Raw genomic sequence first — 21,076 nt, forward strand, 5'->3', positions numbered from 1 at the left:
TATCCCTGTCTGCCAATTGCCTGAGCTCTGCTGTACTCATTGCTGGATTTTTACTTGTCGTTTGAACTGTACTGTTGCCTAACCTTCATTAAAACTCCAAACTGCACTTGCATCCTACTCTCCTGGTGTAATGTCATGACAGAAAACTTCTGACTTCAACCGTGTGTGTATATATATACAGTATATATACATTTTTTATATAGTTTTATTAGATATTTTGATCAAAAGTTGTCAATGTTTGCATTATTTATGTTACCAACACTTCTTTCCAACAAACTTCTCCCTCACAAATGATCAATTTGCAAACACTTTGCGAATACTAAAGGAATAGCTCACCCAAAAATAAACTTTTGTCATAATTACCTCAAATGCAATTCTCGTGTCAAATGCCAAGTATTCTAAACTCATAAAAATAGAAGTCATTTTCAGTGAACATCTTGATGTTAGCTGCTTGGTCATGATTGCATTAGAAGCGCTCATTCACAGTGGCAGTCATGTTCAAATGAGAACCTATGCTGTTTTTAGCACTAAACAACTATTCTTTTAAAAAGAATAAATCATTTCCAATTTGTGAACTGTATGATTTTTGTCAAGACTTTTCGTAATCGTAAAATATTTATTTTATTATTGGACAGTCTTTGATAGCTTAATGTGACATGCTCACACACAGCCGATTAATTGGGTTCATGATGAATCTTAGCCTCACGAGTCAGTTCTGCCATCAGCAATCACAAATTCTAAATGATCACCAATCACTTCCCTTTTTTAACCCATCTTCTCTCTTTGTTTTCTATCAGAATTGATCACAAAGTGTCTAGTGCCTCACATGGCTACAAACTCCATGAGGCACAGGCCATCCTGAAGGAGGTGAAGACCATTAAAGATGCCATCAGCTCCGGGGAGAAAGAGAAACAGGAACTTATGCGGGTAAAACTTCGGCATAACCCATGGGGCCATTCCCGGAGAACCTTAAAGGGGTAGTTCACCCAAGAATTCTGTCATCATTTACTGACCCTAATGCTTTCCCAGACCTAAATTTCAATCTTCCATGGAACACAAAATGAGATGTTCTGTAGAATTTGAGCCTCAGTCACTATTCACTTTTATTGCTCCTTTGTTATCCTTACAATGAAAATGAATGGTGACTGGGGCCGTCATTCTGCCAAACATTTGATTTTGGTTCCACCAAAGAAAGAAACGACATGAGTAAATGATGACAGAATTCCATTTTTTGGTGAGCTACAGTTTCTATTCAATTGAACTCTCTGTACATTTACTCAGTATTGTCATCATGAAAACCATTTGTTTAAACAGTACCCAAGTCACAAAAGGACAGAATGTTACACCTGAGAGCATTCTGGGAATAGACAACACATTCCTGCATACTTTCAGCATTACAACATTGTGGAATAAAGATTCCACAATTGTCTCTGTTTCAAGTGTACATTTAAACATTCAGCCCAGTACAACTCCATAATGGCCATGTACATACTGGAAAAGTATGCAAACCTACCTATTAAAATAAAGGCCACTGTTAAGTGTTCCATTCACTACATTATTATAGCCTATCAGACTGTCATTATGAGGTAATGTGTTTGACTGAGCAGATAAGGAGTGGCTGCTTGAGAGAGGTGGGGCCTTTCATTGAAGATGACAGCCACCAACACAAATATTTATGAGAGTTATATTATGCCCATAAAAATGTGTGAATGTTTGACATAGTTATAGCTGTATAAGTATATATGATGTATGCAGGACATCTCATAGATGCTCTCTTAAAGGCATTGTTCTGTCATCATTTACTCACCCTCATGTTGATCCAAACCCATATGGCTTTCATTCTTCAATGGAACACAGTAGATGTTAGGGAGTATGTTAGTCTCAGTCACCATTCACTTTCATTGCATCTTCTTTCCATAATGTGAATGGTGACAGAGGCTGTCAATTATGTGGTTAAATGAATGTAATCCGATATTAGTGAATGTGACGATCTGTTTGTTTTCCCACTTAGTGTTTGGACAAGCTTTGCTAAATGTGGATTTTCCTTGTTTGCATACTGTTTCGCTAAACTACTGCTCTTGAATGTAGGCCTTAAGAAAACATTTGCTTATGTACCGTTTGCATCTTTCCTTAATGTAGTCACAAAGCAGGTTTTACTGGAGGCTTACATTTTACACAAGTTTGCGTGAGTTGTTCATGCATTTTGACTTGCTTGTAGAAAGGTAAAAAAACAAAAGATGCCAAAGGAGTAAGCAATATAAGTTCTGCATCTTATTTGACAATTCTTTTGAGCCGATGTCGTGTAAAATTCAAAATTCGTCAAAAAACTTAAATATTAAACCCCCCTTTTGTGCTTTAGAAATCCTGATATATTACTACATACATCAACCATATATGTGTGTCAATAAATTCTTTTCAAATTATACATCACATATTATGTCATATAACCAAAGCTACAGATGGTCCGAAAATTAAATATTTACTCCTTTCTTTGTGTTTTAAGTTAGCCTGTGGTTAACAAGCTATCTGATTTGCCTAAGGAGAGCACACGCTACTCAAGTTACTACAAATAATCATATCAAAGTGGCGACTTTTGTGAACTTAGTGTTAGATATTAAATTTTTTTATTATTATTTTAGGCAACACAAATATAATTAATTAGGCTTCATTCAATGTTATATACAGACCAATTGTATTACATAGATTATTTTATACTATACTGTATATCGTCACCTTCCTAAAATAATGTCCTAAGTAATTTTTTGACAAAAATGATTTTTTTTTTGCCTAAATCATCTCCTCACGATATTTGGTTGTGTTTTCTGAAAAACCTGAAAAAATTACATAGGACATTATCTTAGGAAGGTGGTGATATTATAAACATGACTTTTTTTGTTTTTTTGAACTAATCCTTGTGCTCTCCTAAAGTCTAATCCTTGTGCTCTCCTAAAGGCATTTTTGTTTGAACTAATCCTTTAAGACCAAAGATGAGATCCACGCAATCAATTTTTCATTGAATGATGTCTCTTTTAATAACTATTCTGTTCTTTACAGTTTGCTTATGCATGTAAACAATTATCATGTAATAAAACATATGTATGCAATATAATATATGCAAGATGGAATACATGGATTTGGTACCATTTTAAAAGGCTACAATGTGAGCAAAATTATGGGGAACATTTATATGTGGGAAATTATAGGGAATAAAATATGTAATACTTATATTCTGTAATGTACCAAGTTAGAAGGTCCCCTGTATAATTAACAACATAAGTTAAGAAACAGTTCCTTTCATTTGTAAGCAAAATGGAAATTTTAACTAAAATATACCTGAAATATAATTATTATATAATAATGTTATATTAATATTAATCAATATTAATGATAATGTTAAATGACAGCCTTTGGTACACATCTTTGATTTTGTGTTGATGAAGGGGTACTTCAGCTTTACTGATGGTGCTTTAGGGTTTCTTAGGAGAAAGAAGGTTGGGAAACCCTGTCTTAGTTCATTGACCACCCTGTAGGGGTTTACAGACTTCAGTTTTAGAAATGCTCTGAGGGATAGGAACATTATTAGCACTCTTACATTTCTTCTAAACATATTAACATGCCTGACACACTCCAAACAATAATTTTATTTGTTCTTTTGTATTGTTTTCCAGTAAAAACATCTAAACATCCTTAAAACCATTTTTAACTAAAGTTAACCGAGAAGCTTTTAATGCTGAAATATGAAACTTTTATAGTGTTAAATTACTTTCTTCTATCCCAGCTTAATATGCCGAGACATCGGGGCCTTGGTAGCTCAGCGAGTATTCATGCTGACTACCACCCCTGGAGTCATGAGTTTGAATCCAGGGTGTGCTGAGTGACTCCAGCCAGGTCTCCAAAGCAACCAAATTCGCCCGGTAGCTAGGGAGGGTAGAGTTACATGGGGTAACCTCCTCATGGTCGCGATTAGTGGTTCTCACTCTCAATGGGCCGTGTGGTAAGTTGTGCGTGGATCACAGAGAGTAGCATGAGCCTCCACATGCTGTGAGTCTCCGTGGTGTCATGCACAAGGAGCCACGTGATAAGATGCACAGATTGACTGTCTCAGAAGCGGAGGCAACTGAGACTTGTCCTCCGCCACCCGGATTGAGCTGAGTAACCACACCACCATGAGGACCTATTAAGTAGTGGGAGTTTCCAAATTGGGAGAAAAGGGAATAGTATATATATATATATATATATATATATATATGCAGAGACATCCATGAGTATAATCATAGGTTAATTTTCTTGAAAAGTGTAAACACTGTGGCCAGATGACAATTCCTCTGTTTGCTTTGAGTGACCCGTTTCAAGGGAGACAATACCATTGACTCTACCAATGGAGTAAGTTGGTGGCAGGACTAAAAATCAAACTGTTTGTTTGATCAATGGCAGAAAGGGGCGTATTCAGAAAGCTGTTTTGAAAACAATGTTTATTTTTGCAGTTCTGTTTGGAAATTACATCAGCTTTAAAACTGATTTTCAGTGAACATATCTTGAAATTAGATTATGTATTTTTTTACCCTATTGGCAAATAGTTTTTCATTTTATTATGATATTTTTTTTTATTGAAAGCATAAACCTCACAAAATTTTGTTAGATTTTCGTTAAGAATTTGCCAATGCATCCCAAGTAAATGTATCTGGTTTTAAGGATGTTTAGATATTTTTACTGGAAAACATGACAAAATTAACTAAATGTTTTTTGTAGTGCTACAAATCTTAGTAATTTTTCAATTGAGAGCGCACATACTTTTAGCAGAGGGAGGCTTTGCAAACTTAAGTAACTTCGGGCCCAGACTGTCGCCATTTTCCTCATTCAAAGAGGGTATTATTTCCTCATCTTTTTCCTTTCTTATGTCATTGTTTATTTATTTATGTCTTTTCCTTTTCTGATTGGAGAGCATATGGAGAGGCAGTCTGCACTAAATAATGCATGGCTGCGTCTTTCTAGTGCCCCCCATTGCAGCTGCCAGACCTCTCCTGTCGTATGTGAATATGTGTGTGCTCGACTGTAGCATGCACACTCATAGCTTTGTCATCTCTGCAGCCTTTCTTCACTCATCACTTAGTAATCACACAGGTTACTTCAGTTCTACCAGACATAGAAAGTGTCAGATGACTGAATTATAAACCTAAAGGTCGTCTGCAGTCGCAGTTGCCAAGGAAAGTTTTCTTAGAAATGCTGAATATGCAAACTGCAATAGATATCTGTGAGAAAACTTCTGGATGCACTAGTGCAGAAATATTCTGTAGCGTTTATGAGTGTAATGTTGTTAACAAAAATTAAAACATTTTGGTTAACTGAAATAAAAATAACATTTTTACATAATTGAAAATTAAAAACAAAAAAAAAATGTCGACTTAAAAGCACATTAAAAAGATCTAAATTATTTTTAGCTTTTGATAAATATTTTATTATAAAATGCTAAATTCCCTTCATTGATATAAAAATGCCTCTAGATAGCGACAACACTAGACACTTAACAATGTTAACCATATACAAATGAAATCAGTGAGTGCATTAATTTTGGCAGCCGTAAAATATGAAAAATGAAAATAAAAAACAAATATACTGAAACCAAGACAGCTAGAACTAAATTAAAAGGCATAGAATCAAAAATAACAAAGACTAAACAAAATTGAAAGGAGAAATACAAAATTAAATGCAAAAAAGTAAATATATATGTATATATATATATATATATATATATATATATATATATATATATATATATATATATATATATATATATATATATATATATATATATATATACATAGTTCACTTAACACGTCCCTTCACTTTGTGAAATTTGTGACATTGTTTTCAGTTTCTGTAACTGAAAATGAATCTAGAGTTCTCCAGAATTCTGCAGGTAAAGATTATAGTATATGCATTAACAGTATATATTATAGAGCATACATATTGTACACTATAACACTACATCCTACAGTAACTAGGCATGACAAAAGCATTCAGCGTCAAGTAAATGTATTTGTTCATTGAAAGAAAAAGGCTTTGTGAAGCGACAAAATAGTAACCAATTAGAAAGTATTTTATTTTTTATTTACAGCTACGTGGATCAGCATTTTGGACCATTTCGATTTCACTTTGGGCAGAGCTACCAGCACAACACAACCAAAATAAAAAGAAGCAACTGACAAAATGTCTTGTTGTCTTGTTGTGTGTCAGATCTCATTGATCCTGGTCAGGATAAAAAAAACAAATGTGATTTATTGTTTCGAACTTTGGTGAAAAAGTAAGTGTATACATGTAATCAAATCTTGAGATTAGTTCCGATTATTTAACCGTGTTGTTGCTGAGTAACCTCAGATGTAGTTCATCACATTAACTGTGGACACCTTTCATTCTTATACCTTACACAATCTATTGTTTTACATAATAAAATGTTTTGCATGAAAAATGTGTGTATAAGTGTGGCTTGAATGTCACAATAGTTTTGTGACGACTGTAAGTACACTAGAAAATCGGTGGAGAACAGTGCAGATAATCGTAAGAGAGATCATATGATTGTTGTCTCTTTCTCTGTTAGAAACTGGCCGTGTTGAAGGATGGTTTCCAGTTAGACTATGGCTCTCAGTCTGATCTGTGGGCCAGTTGTCCATCCCTGGCAAACTCAAACCTCTCTCTGCCCCGCCTGTATTCAGACGCAGAGTCTCAAACAGACATACCTGCTGAGGTGAGAGACAGTCTTCAAGACGGGGATAAGGAGCTTGTAAATGATGAATGACATGATGCTCTTTTAGTTCTTTTCACAATTTCATTTATTGATGCTTTTTTGTGACTTCGTTTGAATCAGTTTGTATCAAGCTCAAATAAACTGGCTGAGAAGGTGCGACTGAGCCTGAAATATGAGGAGGCAAAACGAAGGTACCTTTTTTAACAAGTAGTTTATCTATATGGGTTTTTAATGGTTGATTGTTAATAAAATGCAGATATAAAGCATTTCAAGCATCTAAAGTTTGGAAACATCTACTTATTATTTGTCAAATGTTTTTTGAGATCTTTAAAAACATAAATTCATTCAAATGTGCCCAAACTTTTTACTGGTAGTGTATGTATTTATGATTTAGTGCAGTTTAATAATATCAAATATTATCGCATTTTGGCACAATATTGCGAAAAATGTAAAATGATCTAAAATTATTTATTTTACATACTATTTACCCAGAATGAACTTAAAGCTATATGAATGTGTCATTTGTAATATGATCCTTTGACTGGACATATAATATCTTTACTGACTTTCTATACATATCCTATCAGGATTGCAAACATTGAGGTCCAGATCGCCAAACTGGACAGTGAGGCGTGGCCAGGCCTTCTGGACCCAGAGAGAGATCGCCTGATTCTCATCAACGAGAAGGAAGAGCTGCTGAAAGAACTGCAGTATGTAACTCCGTGTAAGCGCGCACCCAACGACGCAGAGAAGATTGAGTCTGAGAAGAAACGACTGGAGAAGGACCTGCAGGCTGCACGAGACAATCAGAGCAAAGCACTGACCGAGAGGTGAGATAATTAACTAGGTCAGCTTCAACATAGATTAACAGCATTGAATAAAGAGGTCAGTGAAGTGACCTTTTGGGGCTGTTTTGATTGGTCTATAGGGGACAACAGTGCCCGCCTACTTGTTCAGCTGCCTGGGTTCCAGAAGTATTTTTCCCATTCTTTTTTTTTGCATAGGCTTTTCATAAAATCTTAGGGAGGTGTAAGCCATTAACTATAGCATCCAGATCTGAGGTGAATCACAACATTAAAATCTTTGTTTTGAGGCAAAAAAGTATTTGAAAGACAAAGGTTCAAGACTGTGTCATCTTTCACATGGACACAAACTAACCCATTATGCAATGCGAATGATGTAATTAAAAAATTATGGGAATATATAAAACTGTTGATTTCGGTTGTTGATTATAAGTATAGAAACAATATATTTACATTTATGCAAAATATTCTGATAAGTATTTTACCTAGTGGGAACCCACGTCCATATGTGTGGACCTTGGTTTTTTTCTACGCTATACACAACACATCATTTACATGAATTTAAACCGACTGAATACTGTTCACAAGACTCTAGACTTTCATTTTAGGGTTACATTTCTGGAGCACAGAGTCACGTGACACAACAACATGACATTGATTTCCGTGAAGTGCATCTACGGGTGCAGAGCCAACAAAAGTGCCTCTGGTATGAAACCTCTTAGTTTTTTCTTTGAAACCTGTTTGGGATTAAAGAGTAGTGTCTCTTATTCGTTTGATGTGCCGCATTCAAAAATGCCTACATTTTTCATGCGTAACAATCTGATAAACATGACGTCCATATACGTGGATTTTGGGACATTATTCCCTTTAAAAGTAAAAAAAAAACATGTTCGTTATTTTGAACAACGTTTAACATTTACACATTTGTGGGTCATTTCGTTTCATTTTAAAATACATTTAGTCATATTTTATTTTATCATCACTGGACAATACGGTTCTATTAATTAAAATAAGTAAATGCATTCCTTTATTCACTGTGCAGTGTCACGTTGAGAATCAAACGGTTCATTCAAAAGCTGAAAACATTTGCTCTCAGAGGTTTATATGGAGTTAGGATGAAAATAAAGTGCATTTCAAACTGTTCTGAGACGTTGCAGACAGACAGCACACTGGAGGTTAAGTCATTCACTAAATAGGTAGCAAGGGAGCAGCTAAGTGCATTCATTGCTTTCAGTGCATTCTCTATGCAGCCAATTGCATTCAATCCAAACGTCCTATCAAAAGTTCAGTTACAGGCTGCAGATAATATTTGGACCACTCAACATGTTTAGCAGAGATGGGGAAATGGAGGAATCAGTACATAGATACAGAATTTATAATGTTTTTTATTTGCACATGGTTAGCAGTGATTGGATGATGCTGGCCATTACTTTGAATCAGAATAAATTATGCTAATTTCTGATCTAATATTTGTAATGTCTCAAAAGCATGAATAACCAACACTCTGGAAAACATAAACAATTTGATAAAAAAAAAAGTCTTTCTATATCTTGGAATTATTTCGAATTTCACAACTTGGCCCTGCTGTCCATATATGTGGACATACATTTTTAGGAAAACTAATTGTTTTTGCTTGTTTATTATGAGCTACTAGTTACAAATCAAAAAGGGAAATGGAAAATGCACACAGCAGTCATGCTCTGGTTTCAAGAGGTTAAGAGTGAAGGGAGACCGACTTGGTTTGCATGATTCACAGTTTGTTATAGGAGTGGGTGGTCGCTCCTGTGCAGGTTTCATGGGTTATGTTGGAAGTGGTTCTCTGATTAGTGAAGCTGTCTTTGCTGGATCATGGGTAGTGTTGTCCTTCACCAGGAATTCCACTATCAAACACAATCATTAAACAAAGAAGTTGAAAAAATGCAGACTGATGGCTTCAACTGAAGCATATACATTGGAGTTCACGATAGGTCTGTCTTTAAATGTTTATTAGTTATCGTTGAAAATCAATTAGTCAATGGTATGTATTTGATTTTTACTTCCGGAACCAGACTGTTGTATTTACCTTGCAGTGGTAAATCCATTTACCTTTGCACAGCAAAATATAGCTCAATGGGAATTTGCGCAATAAGGAACTTCACTCGATGGACCTTTTTGGATTTTTTTATCCATTCTTTCTACTCTATTCTAATGTAGGTAATAAAAGACTCTCATCTGGGACACACAGCTGTGCTCTGAATGCATCAGCGGTGGAAAAAGTCTTCATGACTACAGTTATTATTTAAAACGAACTTCAAAAGGCTTAGCTGCTTTTTTCAGAACTTAAAAATATATTAATAAGGCTTGATATGCGGAGACCGCAATTGAAAAAGCCATTTGCATTATGCAAAACCAGTTACTCAGCCAGAATGGTGTTCCTCATTTATGTTTCCATATGAGCCAGACATTATAACTGCACAATTTGGTTTTGTAAATCTAGACCTAAAAAGGCAGAAGTCGAACGTCATTTGCAAATTATTCATAAAAGTCTACTAGTGTGCAGCTCTTAGATGTTCTTAGTTTTCCAGTAACAATCCTTTAAACAAGATACATTTACTTTAGAAGCTAAATGTTTTCAGGTCAGGTTGCCTAAGTGAGAGAACCACTTGACTCTATATCTTTCATTTTCTCTCGTTCTCTCTGCCTCTTTCTCCTTTTCTTATTCTCGCCCTTTCAGTTTTTTGAACAGGGCCCTTGTTTTCCACTCTAGACACTGTCTCCTCATTTGGCTTGGCATCTGCACTCTTCCTGTAATCTGAGCCGTACAAACGCTGGATCTAGGCTGAACAAAATAGGTGCCTTCTTAAGTGCTGCCGTTTATTAGCATACCAACATAATTTTATTAAAAGAGCTACAAGACTAGACATTGATTTTGAAAGTACATAGGGTTTTTGGATATAATTTACAATAGTAATGAATGTTTCACATAGTGTTTTTGTGAGGAAAGTTATACGAAGTGGTAAAAAGTAAAAGATAAACCAGAATGTTAGATTTTCAGAGGAGTCCTTGCCCTTGCAAAGCTCGCCACTGTGACGCCAGTGTGTTGTTGGTGGTTATCAGGGCTTTGCTATGCAGTTACTAAAGCTATATTTACATAATGGCCAGTCTGAGATGGTCAGTGCTCATGTTTGCCTGTGAGTGGGTGTTAACAGCCGCACTGACTCAGCCACACACACCTCCATTGTGACTTGCGACTTTATTCCTTGTGATTTGTTTTTTAAAAGAATTGCATTTCTCACAATTAAGACTTTATTTTTCATAGTTGCGAGTCTATTCAGTGGCAAGAAAAAGTATGTGAACCCTTCGGAATTAACCAGTTTTCTGCATTAATTGCTCATAAAATGTGATCTCATCTTCATTAATGTCACAAGTATAGACATAGCACAATGTGCATAAGCTTACAACACACAAACAATTATAATCTTTTGTGTCTTTATTGAACACATCCCATTAAAGATTGACTGTGCTGTAGAAAAACTATGTGAACCCCCTTGGCTAGAGATGACAAAAAAGTCAGGAGTTAGCAAACCTGGCATCTAATTAATGAAACGTGAATGGAGGTGTTGATTAGAGCTACTTTGACTTTATAAAAAGCACTCAAACATTTTGAGTTTACTGTACACAAGAAGCATCTGCTGTTGTGGACCATGTCTCACAAAAAAAAGAGATATTAGAAGACCTACGATCAAGAATTGTTGCTTTGCATAAAGCTTGAAAGAGTTACAAAGTTATCTTGAAGAGCTTAGATATTAATTTGTCCATAGTTAGACACATTTTCTATAAATGGAGACGATTTAGTACTTTGAATACTCTCCATTGAATTGGCCGTCCAGCTAAGATGACTCAATGGGTACACCACAGAATGCTCAATGAGGTGAAAATAAGAACCCTATAGTGACAGCTAAAGACTTAATGGAATCACTGGAACTGGTTAACATCCCTGTTCATAAGTCTACTATACGGAAACCATTATACAGGCCGGAGAACAGGAAGGAAGCCGCTGCTTTCCAACAAAAACATTGCTGTGCATCTGAAGTTTGCCAAAGACCACCTTAACACTCCACAATGCTACTGGAATGTGTTTTGTGGACTGATGAATCTAAGGTTGAATTTCTTGGGAAGAACACGCAGCACTACGTATGGTGTAAAATTTGGGGCTGCTTTGGGGCTGGACTGTTTGACAGCAAGTTTATCAAGATATCCTACATTATTATCTCAGGGTGGCTGTGCACCAGCTGAATCTCAGTAGAAGCTGAGTTATGCAGCAGGACAATGACCCTAAACATTGGAGTAAATCCACAACAGTATAACTTCAAAAAAGACCTCCATCCACCTTTTGGAGTGGTCCAGTCAGAGCCCAGACCTTTACTCAATAGAGATGCTGAGAAATGACCTCAAGAGAACCATTCACACCAGAAATCCTAAGAATATGGCTGAGCTGAAGCAGTACTGTAAGGAAAATGGTCCAAAATTCCTTCTGAATGTTGTGCGGGTTTGCGGCCCACGGAAATGCTTGGTTGAGGTTTTTGCTGCCAAAACAGGATCAACCAGTTATTAAATCCAAGGGTTCACTTTCTTTTTTTCACAGCACTGTGAATGTTTAATGGGATGTGTTCAATAAAGACATGAAATATTATAATTGTTTGTGTGTTGTTAGCTTAAGCACATTGTGCTTTGTCTATACTTGTGACTTTGATGAAGATGAGATCACATTTTATGATCAGTTAATGCAGAAAACCTGCTAATTCCAAAGGGTGCCACTGTACATCACAATTGCGTTTTTATTTATTTTAGTATTAAGTGTAAAAAAATTGTGACCTTTATAAATAGAGCATGTCACTGTCATAGAAATATGCCTGAGATTCAACAAGGATGCAGTTAATGCACAAAATAACCATATTTCTATTCTTTTAATTGATTGCATACAGCCCATTTACACTACCAATTTCTTATGAATGTGCTGTATTTGTTTATATCTGTGGTGCTTAAAATGGATTGGACTAAATAATAGAACAATGATGATGCAATAACTGGAAAATAACCTTAGAATTAAATTGCACTTGATCCAGCCCATTGGCGGTTTGAATGTGCAATTTCGCCAAACCCACTTGCGTCTAGATTTCACGCATGCTTGCATGAAAATACCAAAACTTCATGACCATACCCACTGACTTACAGTATACCGTATGACATACAGTATTGCATAGCACTGCGCTTAGTGTGCTTAAAATAGGGCCCATACATTTAGAATGACTTTTTTTTGTCTTCCATGGCGGGATCAAGGCACCATACTTTTTTGGTCCATTCAAATGACCAATGAGCCTTTAACACTGATGAACTGACAAGATATCGTCTTGCTTTGATCTGATCCAAACTTTTTACTCAGTAAATGCAAAGCTATATAATGCAAGTGGCAATTGTTATCCATGGTGGTTGTGTCACCAAGCATTTTACTGGGGTTATCCTACACTTAAATGACTAGCTAAATTAAAAAGAGATGGCAGAACAGGTTTATTGAGCATAAATCCTTTTCTCACTGATGCTGCATATGGACACTTTCGGCAGCAATTGCCAAAGGTATACAAATACTTTACACAATCACACACATTCACAGGTCCATTAATTGCATTCTAATTCCATCGATTACGATACTTTATGTTGATGCTGTTGATGTGTGAGTTGGAGAGTGCGACAGACCTCGCGACAGACAGAAGGAGAGTGCGACAGACAGAAGGAGATTTCAGAAAAACAATCGTTAGGTGTGACATGCTAAAATAGAGTTCTTTCAAGTTGACTTGTTAGATGCCACTTAAAACTTTTCTGGGTGCTATTGTGTTGCTATGCGTTTCCCAAGGTTTTCTTAGGGGTAGCACACTCTCCTCAATATGTCACATGATTTGAGGTATCATTCATGTCCGTGGCACAAATGGTGCGAGATGAGTTATGTAATAGTGCTACTTGCCTAAGCGAACACTAATTCTAAGAAGTGTCAAATGCAGTAAATTAAAAGGACTTCTCTGTGTTTAATCATTCAGATTGAGGCTGCACTATAAGAGAAACAAACTTGTGAAGGAACTGGAGGAGACGGTGAGGTTGGCTTCTTCCCTACACACCCAGCTGAAAAGGTAGGATACCATTTCTGACATGTGAGCCTATTCAGATCTCAAATATAATATTGACTTTTTCTATCTGTTGTCTGAAGTCCACTTGAAACACATTCAAATGCTCTAAGCATCAGTTATAAAACATGATAAAAGGCAAAAATATAACTTATTTTTTTATGCTTTGAATATCAGCAGAAAGAGAAAACTGCATGTCATAAGAACTTTGCGTTATTATATAACGTATGATGTAACAACTTTGCAATAATGAATGCTCACCCTTATCAGAAGAATCATCCTTTTGAAGTTATTGAACTTTACTCTAAAACGCCATCCTGTTTTTTGTTTTTTAACAAAAGCTTTGTGTTTATGTTTTGTTTTTGAATTACGCCTAATTCATGTCTGGATGAGGCACATCAAAGGCATGTTGCATGGAGGAACAGTCCCTTGTGTGTCTCACTAAGGAGCCTGCCATGCTTTAATTAGCATGTTCTCTTTAAATCAGAACGCATTTGATGTTGAGAGCTGAAATAGGGTTGAGAGAAAAAAGATTGGGGGAGAATTAAGCATGAACCAGACCTACTTTCCGATTAAGGCTGTGTCACTTGGTTTGATTGCTCAGTCCAAAACAAAGTTCGATTCCACCCCCTACCCCAGCAAGTCGCTTTTCAATATACTTTTGGGTCTGAACCGCTGTACGTTTGTGTCATCAGTGTGAGTGCCACCGCAAGTACTAGCTGCAGCTGTTTTCCAGTGTAACAAGTCAGGAGGGGAACACATAGGATTTGAAGGATTTGTCCCTTTTGTATTTACCACCAGAACTTTCACATGTAAGACATGTCCATGTGTTTATCTGCATAAAATTCTTCTTATTCAGTATTTTTGTCTTTCTTTTGACATCCTTAAAACAATAATAATATTACTTAAGAAGCAAAATGGCATAAGATATTAAGTCTTGTTTTTAGGGAAAAGATTATTTTAGAGGGATTTATGCTTCATTGATAATTCTTTTTTAACAGAAAAAAGAATTATCAATGGAGGTAAGAAAAATAAACTTACTTATTATCAAAATATTATCCAATTGTCAAATACTTTCTTGTTTTAAGCCTAAGGCCACATCCACGCTAATATGTTTTTATTTGAAAAAATATATTTTGGCCTTCCATCCACACTGAGATGGCGTTTTAGACAGCAAAAACGGAGCTTTTCGGAAATGCTCTCCCAAGTGGATACATTTTAAAATGCAGTCATAGCGTTGTAGGGAAATCGGAATAGCCTAAAAAGATGATGTATTTGTTGTCATGTGATGCATTCATGTGATCAATTCAACCCAAAACAATCAAGATGGCGGCCCATGTTGTAGTTGCGTTGTTGTGCCTGCTTTTCACTTTGATAGTGTTGTTAAAGGTAAATATTACTACTTTACACATTGCGTTCCTTCAAAGACGACGAGAAGTTTACGTGGAATTGCTGTGTGGCAACTGAACACGAGGACAGTTGCGTTTCAGACTGTACATGGAATGGTGATTTTTTTGCAATGACATTGAGGAGATTTAAGCATTTACATAAGTTTGAGTGTAGATGAGGAACTTTTGGAAAACGCTGAAAAATGGCAATGTGGACGGAGAGCGTTTTGGAAACGAAAACACCATTTTCAAATGTATCCGGATTAATGTGGACGTAGCCTACAAAATTAATTTTCAGCATTGTGCTTTCTTAAGGCAATTATGCATTATACTATACATTTAAATGATCATAAATAGCAGTTTATTTCTGTGAGTTAGAATAAATTGCATTCATATCAATTGTGAACAGAACAGAGTTCACATGAAGTGCACCACAGACTACCTTTTCAAATGGATTCGGATCTGGTTTGCTGGTGCGCACTTGAGTTCGGAAAATTGTTTTCACACCTACTAAACAAAATTAACTCTGAACGCTCATGTACAATGGTCAAAGATGTCTATCTAGTTCATGTTTACATAGAAATACAATGGCACTGATGGATGAACAACGGTTTCGGTGTGAACGGCCCTTAACCACTCTGGTCTCTTTTGTTCCTTCCACTGTCTCTTTCTATCTACATCAAAACTCCAGCCTGTCAGCCAGCACGCTGTCATGTTCTTCGGGCAGCAGCCGTGGCTCGCTAACTTCCAGTCGAGGATCCCTGGCTACCTCCAGCTTGGGCTCCACCTCATCTCTCAGCTTTACTGACATCTACCTGGAGCAGCCTGAGCTGGGCGACCCTGACTTCCAGAACAAACTGGACTCTATTCTGCAGGAGGGAAGCACCTCTGGGTACAGGCCACCCAGTTCCATCACCACCATCCATGAGAATGAGGTGTCTTCATCCTCCAGGCCAGTCAGCAGTGGGCTAGTTGTGGGTCAGCGAACTCAAGTACTGCGACTGTCGGAGACACCTCACTCAATGAGCTCCCTATCCCCACGTTCTTCGCTGTCTTCCTTGTCTCCTCCCTGCTCGCCCCTAGTCACTGATGCTTCTTTTATGTCGGGAGAGGTCTTCACGGGTCCGACTTCACAGTTGGACTTAGATCTCCAGACCAGGTTGATGGAGCTACGGCTGGATGAAGACCAAGAACAGGGGCTGCTGGCTTACTGTGACAACAAACAAGACATTATTATGGCCACAGTAGAGTCTTCAAAAGGTAACCTGCTCTTTCCATGTGAGTCATGTATTGCACATAAAGTGGGATGCAAAAGTCTGAGACCAGATTGGAAAATATTGAAAATATTAAAACTAAGACAAGTTATTACGTAAACAAACACATAAAACTCAGATTTCTCTTTGCTACATTCGAATCATGCTGGGATGAGTTTTATTTTTCAAACTTGTGAATATTGTGCCAGTTTAAACATTTTCTGTGTTGGTCCTAGACCAATCTCTTATGATTCTTCAGTGTTTAAAGCAAGATTTAACCTCATTAGGTGTGATTGTGAAAAATACTTCTCTTTAACATGTATAATTGCATGAACTACAGATTTTATAATCAATATTTGTTATTGACATTAGCCTCCAATCACTCATTATGACTAAAACAAAAGGAAACCTCACAGCTTTCAGTCTTGTTTCAGGTTGCCCACTGAGCAACCCAGAATTTCACCTGAAACTAGAGCAACCCTCTGAGTGTCTAGTACGATAGGGTAGATTTACATCTTACTTCTAGCTAGCCCAGCAGGTGAACTCACTCGGGCCCAGTAACCTAACACCCATTCAGAGTGACACAGTGTCGCATTTCTACTCGCCCTTCTCTGTGCTTGCAGATGCTGTTACGCAAATGAGGGTGTCAGGGCCCGGATCAAAGAAGGCGGGTGTAACATCGGCTGTCTCTGATGAATCAGTAGCGGGAGACAGTGGGGTGTATGAGCCTTCAGAGAAAAGGTAGGCCACCAGATTGAATGGATGGAGTTGTATGACAAACTGAAGTTTTTAGGCGAGAGCTATCACTGACCACCTTTAAATGCATTTAAGGAAATTATTCCAGAGTTTTTGCAGAAAGTGGTGTTCTGAAACATCATGAAAACGAGAACATCGATTTCCTTACATCATTTAAGGGATTAAGAGAAAACAGTTTAACACACTTTTATCCCAGAGATAAAATTTAATGTGGTCATGTAAACACATAAACGGCATTCTAACAGGTTTTTGAAGAGTGCACATTTGCGTGAACTGACCAGATAACAAACGTCATAGTATGAAGCCCAAAAACAAGTCAACAAAGCAGAAATAATTAAAAGTTTCTGGGAGTACAGTGAGAAAAGCACACTATAAATTATACCCATTTATACACACCAATGTGAAATATCGACGGTCCCTCACGTTCATGTATATATATGCACTGGTACATTGGGGAATCCAAGAGTTTTAAGAGGGAAACCCCACTATTGCAGCGCAATTCCTCTGCAGGTTGCGATAGAAATTGAAGGAAACAAACACAGCAACAAATCTGGAATATCTAAAAAATAAAGAGAAGCAACGAAGAATAAAATAGTAAATGGAAACCATGTTTGTTATTTACAGAAGCATCATGTGGAAATTGTGTTGCTGTGGAGAAAGCTGTTTAATGACTATGCCGCATGCACAGTATACGGGAATAAAGAGTACACCGCTTATACAGTGCATGTAAATGGGAACGCTACTTTCTTGCAATAAGCTGCTTTCTGGTGTCCATGTAAACGTATTCAGTGCCATGATGAATCTTAAACTTCTCTTGAAAGGCCCTGACGAATGCAGTTTTATTTCCTGTGTTAACAGACAAAAAAGACTGTGAATCTGAAATGCTCCTTTAAGTTGTGCTAAAACTTTGTCAGTTTAATTGACACAATTCAACTTTAAGACACGTAGCATGGTTCAGATGGTAAGGCGGTGTTGTGTTCACTCCCACAGCCCTGGGCTTCCTGCCGAGCAGCTGCTGTGTTATGACGATGGGAGCTCATCAAGCAGTGCTCAGATCAAACTCGGCCTGAAGTATGAAGTGAAAGAGAAGAGGTTCACAGTGTTCATCATGCAGCTCTCCAACTGTAGTGCGCTCTCCCTGCCAGCCAACCAGAACATGTGAGGATTGCACTCTCTCAGTCATCTTCATTTAAAGTTGATAGAGACATTAATTTTAATCAGCAGGATGTAATTTTGATGAAGCATCTCCGGAAGGGAAATATAATGGAATTAACCCTTTCAATAAATTAAATATTTAAAGAAATATTCTGGATTCAATACAAGTTAAGCTCAATCGGTATCATTTGTAGCATAATGTTTATTACCACAAAAAAATCCCTCTTTTTCTTTAAAAAAGTTACAGTGTTTTGTTTTTAGGTTAAGTGTTTTTTGGTGGACTGTCTCTTTAACAATATGCAAAATCATTGTGACATAGATTGATCTGGAACATTGCTCATTCTGTAGATGCAATTACGAAAGCAGAAGTGTGATTTACCAGCTGAACATAAATATTGTATTCCTTTATCGATTATTGCCATACCGTTGAGTTCGATTGGATACACGGCCTTTGACATTACCAACAAAATATATGGGGAAGTGTTTTCTCCTAAGTTGATATTTGTTTCGCTATCATGACTGTGCACAGTTATATGATTAATTGCATTTTATAATTTGCATTTAGAATAATTTTTTCCCTGCTGTCTGCAATCAGAACAGACCTGTATAACATTTTGGGTTGCGACTTACCAGTTGAGGACCACTAATCTATGATTGGCCAGTTCTGTTATTTTAGCATGTGGGTGTGTGGGTGGGTGGGTGGATCTACAGACCATCTCAGACTAGATTTTGACTCCATCGTATTCTGTCTTTTTCAGATATGTTCGTGTGGTGGTGCTGCCATGCTCTGAGCCCGTTCGCTGCCTGTTTCGCACCCACAGCTCTCTACCGCAGGACTCCTTAGAACTGAAGGAAGCGTTTGGACTGCAGATGTCCTCCACTGCTCTCAGACACAAAACTCTCCGCATTGACATCTGCACTACTAGTAAATCTGGCCGAGAGGAGTGTCTAGTGAGTGTCTTATTAGAGTTGAAACACTATCATAGAGACTATAAGACGTTACTCTTGTTCATAATAACTGTAGTTGTTGTTTAGTGGTGGGTTAGGGAGGTTATAAAGAACAGGAGTGTTCTTTTCGGGATCAATAAAGTATCTTAATTCTGTGAGATTTCCTTCAATATAAGGCTATAAGAATACCAAGGTCTAATGTTCCTGATGAAAACAGGCCTTGATAATTTATAACTTAAGTCAAATCACTATTCATTTCTGATTATTTTCTCTCTCTCTCTCTCTCTCTCTCTCTCTCTCTCAAAAGGCTGGTGCTCAGATCAGTTTGGCTGATGAACAGTATTCAGAGGAATTCTACACCAAGTGCTACAACCTCCTCAACTACATGTACCAGCCAGACATGGACAGAAAGCACAAGGAGCCTGATGCCTCCACTCAGCAGGAGCTGGTAAAACAGCCACACAATCCTCATCTCATCTTACCTCACCACAACCAAATTTATTAGCCTTACTAATTTTTCTCAGAAACTCTCTTGCCAAACTCTTGCTCATTGAGGAACAGTTCACATCAAGAAATTGATTTATTGTTTCCCAAACAGTACTTTCTAGTTTCTAATACTGTTTAAGATCAAATTATGTAGAATTAGTTGCTTCACTTCATATGAGCAGTTTAAAGTTTGAAAACAGCATGTTCTGTGACAATTAGGGTGGGAAAGTCTGACACCAGCCAAATACAGGTAGTTTTTTTATGGTGTTTTCATTTTCGAAATGCTCTCCATCCACACTGCCTTTTTCAACATTTTCGAAAAGATTCTCCTCCACTTAAATCCCCTGACTGCGTATGCGAAAAATTGCCATTCCATATACGTTCTGAAACACAATTGTCCTTGTGTACCGTTGCATGTTTAACAGCGCTATCAAGGTGAATTTCAAGCACAACAGTGGTGCTACAACATGGACCGCCATCTTAATTGTTTTGGGTTGAATTGATCACATGACTAGCGTTACATGACATCAAATATGTTATTGTTTTCAGATATCTCCAGTTTTCCCTGACCACACTACAACGCAAAGACAGCATTTTCAAATTGATCCACTTGGAAGAGCATTTTCAAAAAGCTCAGTTTTCGCTGGACAAAAACGCTGTCTCAGTGTGAACGGAAGGCAAAACGTAAAAAAAAAGTTTGAAGACGCAAAAAAAAGATGCGTCTTCAAACGAAAACGTATTAGTGTGGACGTGACCTCAGATTGACCATTGACAATAAATACTGTTGTTTATTAACAAGACGCACTTTTGTTTAAATAACAAATTTTCATGTTTTTTGTGAGCTCTTCAAATAACATAGACCATTGCAGGTTCATGCCCCAGTGCGGTGTGCTTATAAATGTGCATTAACAATGCAAATGTGGCTCCGGTTCACATTATGATGACATTTGAACAATTTTAATTGCTTTCCATGACTTCCAAGACATTTTCCAAGACTCAAATATGGAAAATTGCAGAGATCACACTTATAAGGATTTAATACCTTGTGCGTTTGTTTAGTTTCACATATACTGTAGGTGTTTCTTCAACTTCGGGTAGTTTCAGCCCAGTGAATTTCTAGAAAGTCCAATTATTCACACTCTTTCTAGTATATTTAATTTGTCTATTTACATTGTCCAACAGTCTATGTGCATGCATCACAGGAGAATTATAATTTTTTCCTGAAAGTCATGAAAAATTCCCACCAGGGTCATTGCCATCATGTCTCAAACTGTTTAATAGAATTCTGTTGTCATCTGTTGATGTAAAATACATTTTTAATGTATTTAAAATAAAATTGCAAACTTCTTTGACTTGCTAATTATATAAAAAATAAGGCATTCAAAAACTT

General features: G+C 36.9%; 1 protein-coding gene across 1 annotated transcript in view; it reads left to right on the forward strand.

The window, feature by feature from the left end:
- wwc1 (WW and C2 domain containing 1) overlaps positions 1–21,076 on the forward strand; it is a 60,671-nt gene that overhangs the window by 23,932 nt on the left and 15,663 nt on the right. The window contains exons 6-15 of the mRNA XM_052103974.1: positions 798–927; positions 6,596–6,742; positions 6,863–6,933; positions 7,330–7,572; positions 13,617–13,706; positions 15,780–16,348; positions 16,965–17,082; positions 18,088–18,255; positions 19,011–19,203; positions 19,508–19,648. Of these exons, the coding sequence (XP_051959934.1) occupies positions 798–927; positions 6,596–6,742; positions 6,863–6,933; positions 7,330–7,572; positions 13,617–13,706; positions 15,780–16,348; positions 16,965–17,082; positions 18,088–18,255; positions 19,011–19,203; positions 19,508–19,648 (1,870 nt within the window). The remainder of the gene's footprint in view (positions 1–797; positions 928–6,595; positions 6,743–6,862; positions 6,934–7,329; positions 7,573–13,616; positions 13,707–15,779; positions 16,349–16,964; positions 17,083–18,087; positions 18,256–19,010; positions 19,204–19,507; positions 19,649–21,076) is intronic.

The sequence above is a fragment of the Xyrauchen texanus genome, chromosome 34 (genome assembly GCF_025860055.1).
Source record: "Xyrauchen texanus isolate HMW12.3.18 chromosome 34, RBS_HiC_50CHRs, whole genome shotgun sequence".
Classification (NCBI taxonomy): Eukaryota; Metazoa; Chordata; class Actinopteri; order Cypriniformes; family Catostomidae; genus Xyrauchen; species Xyrauchen texanus.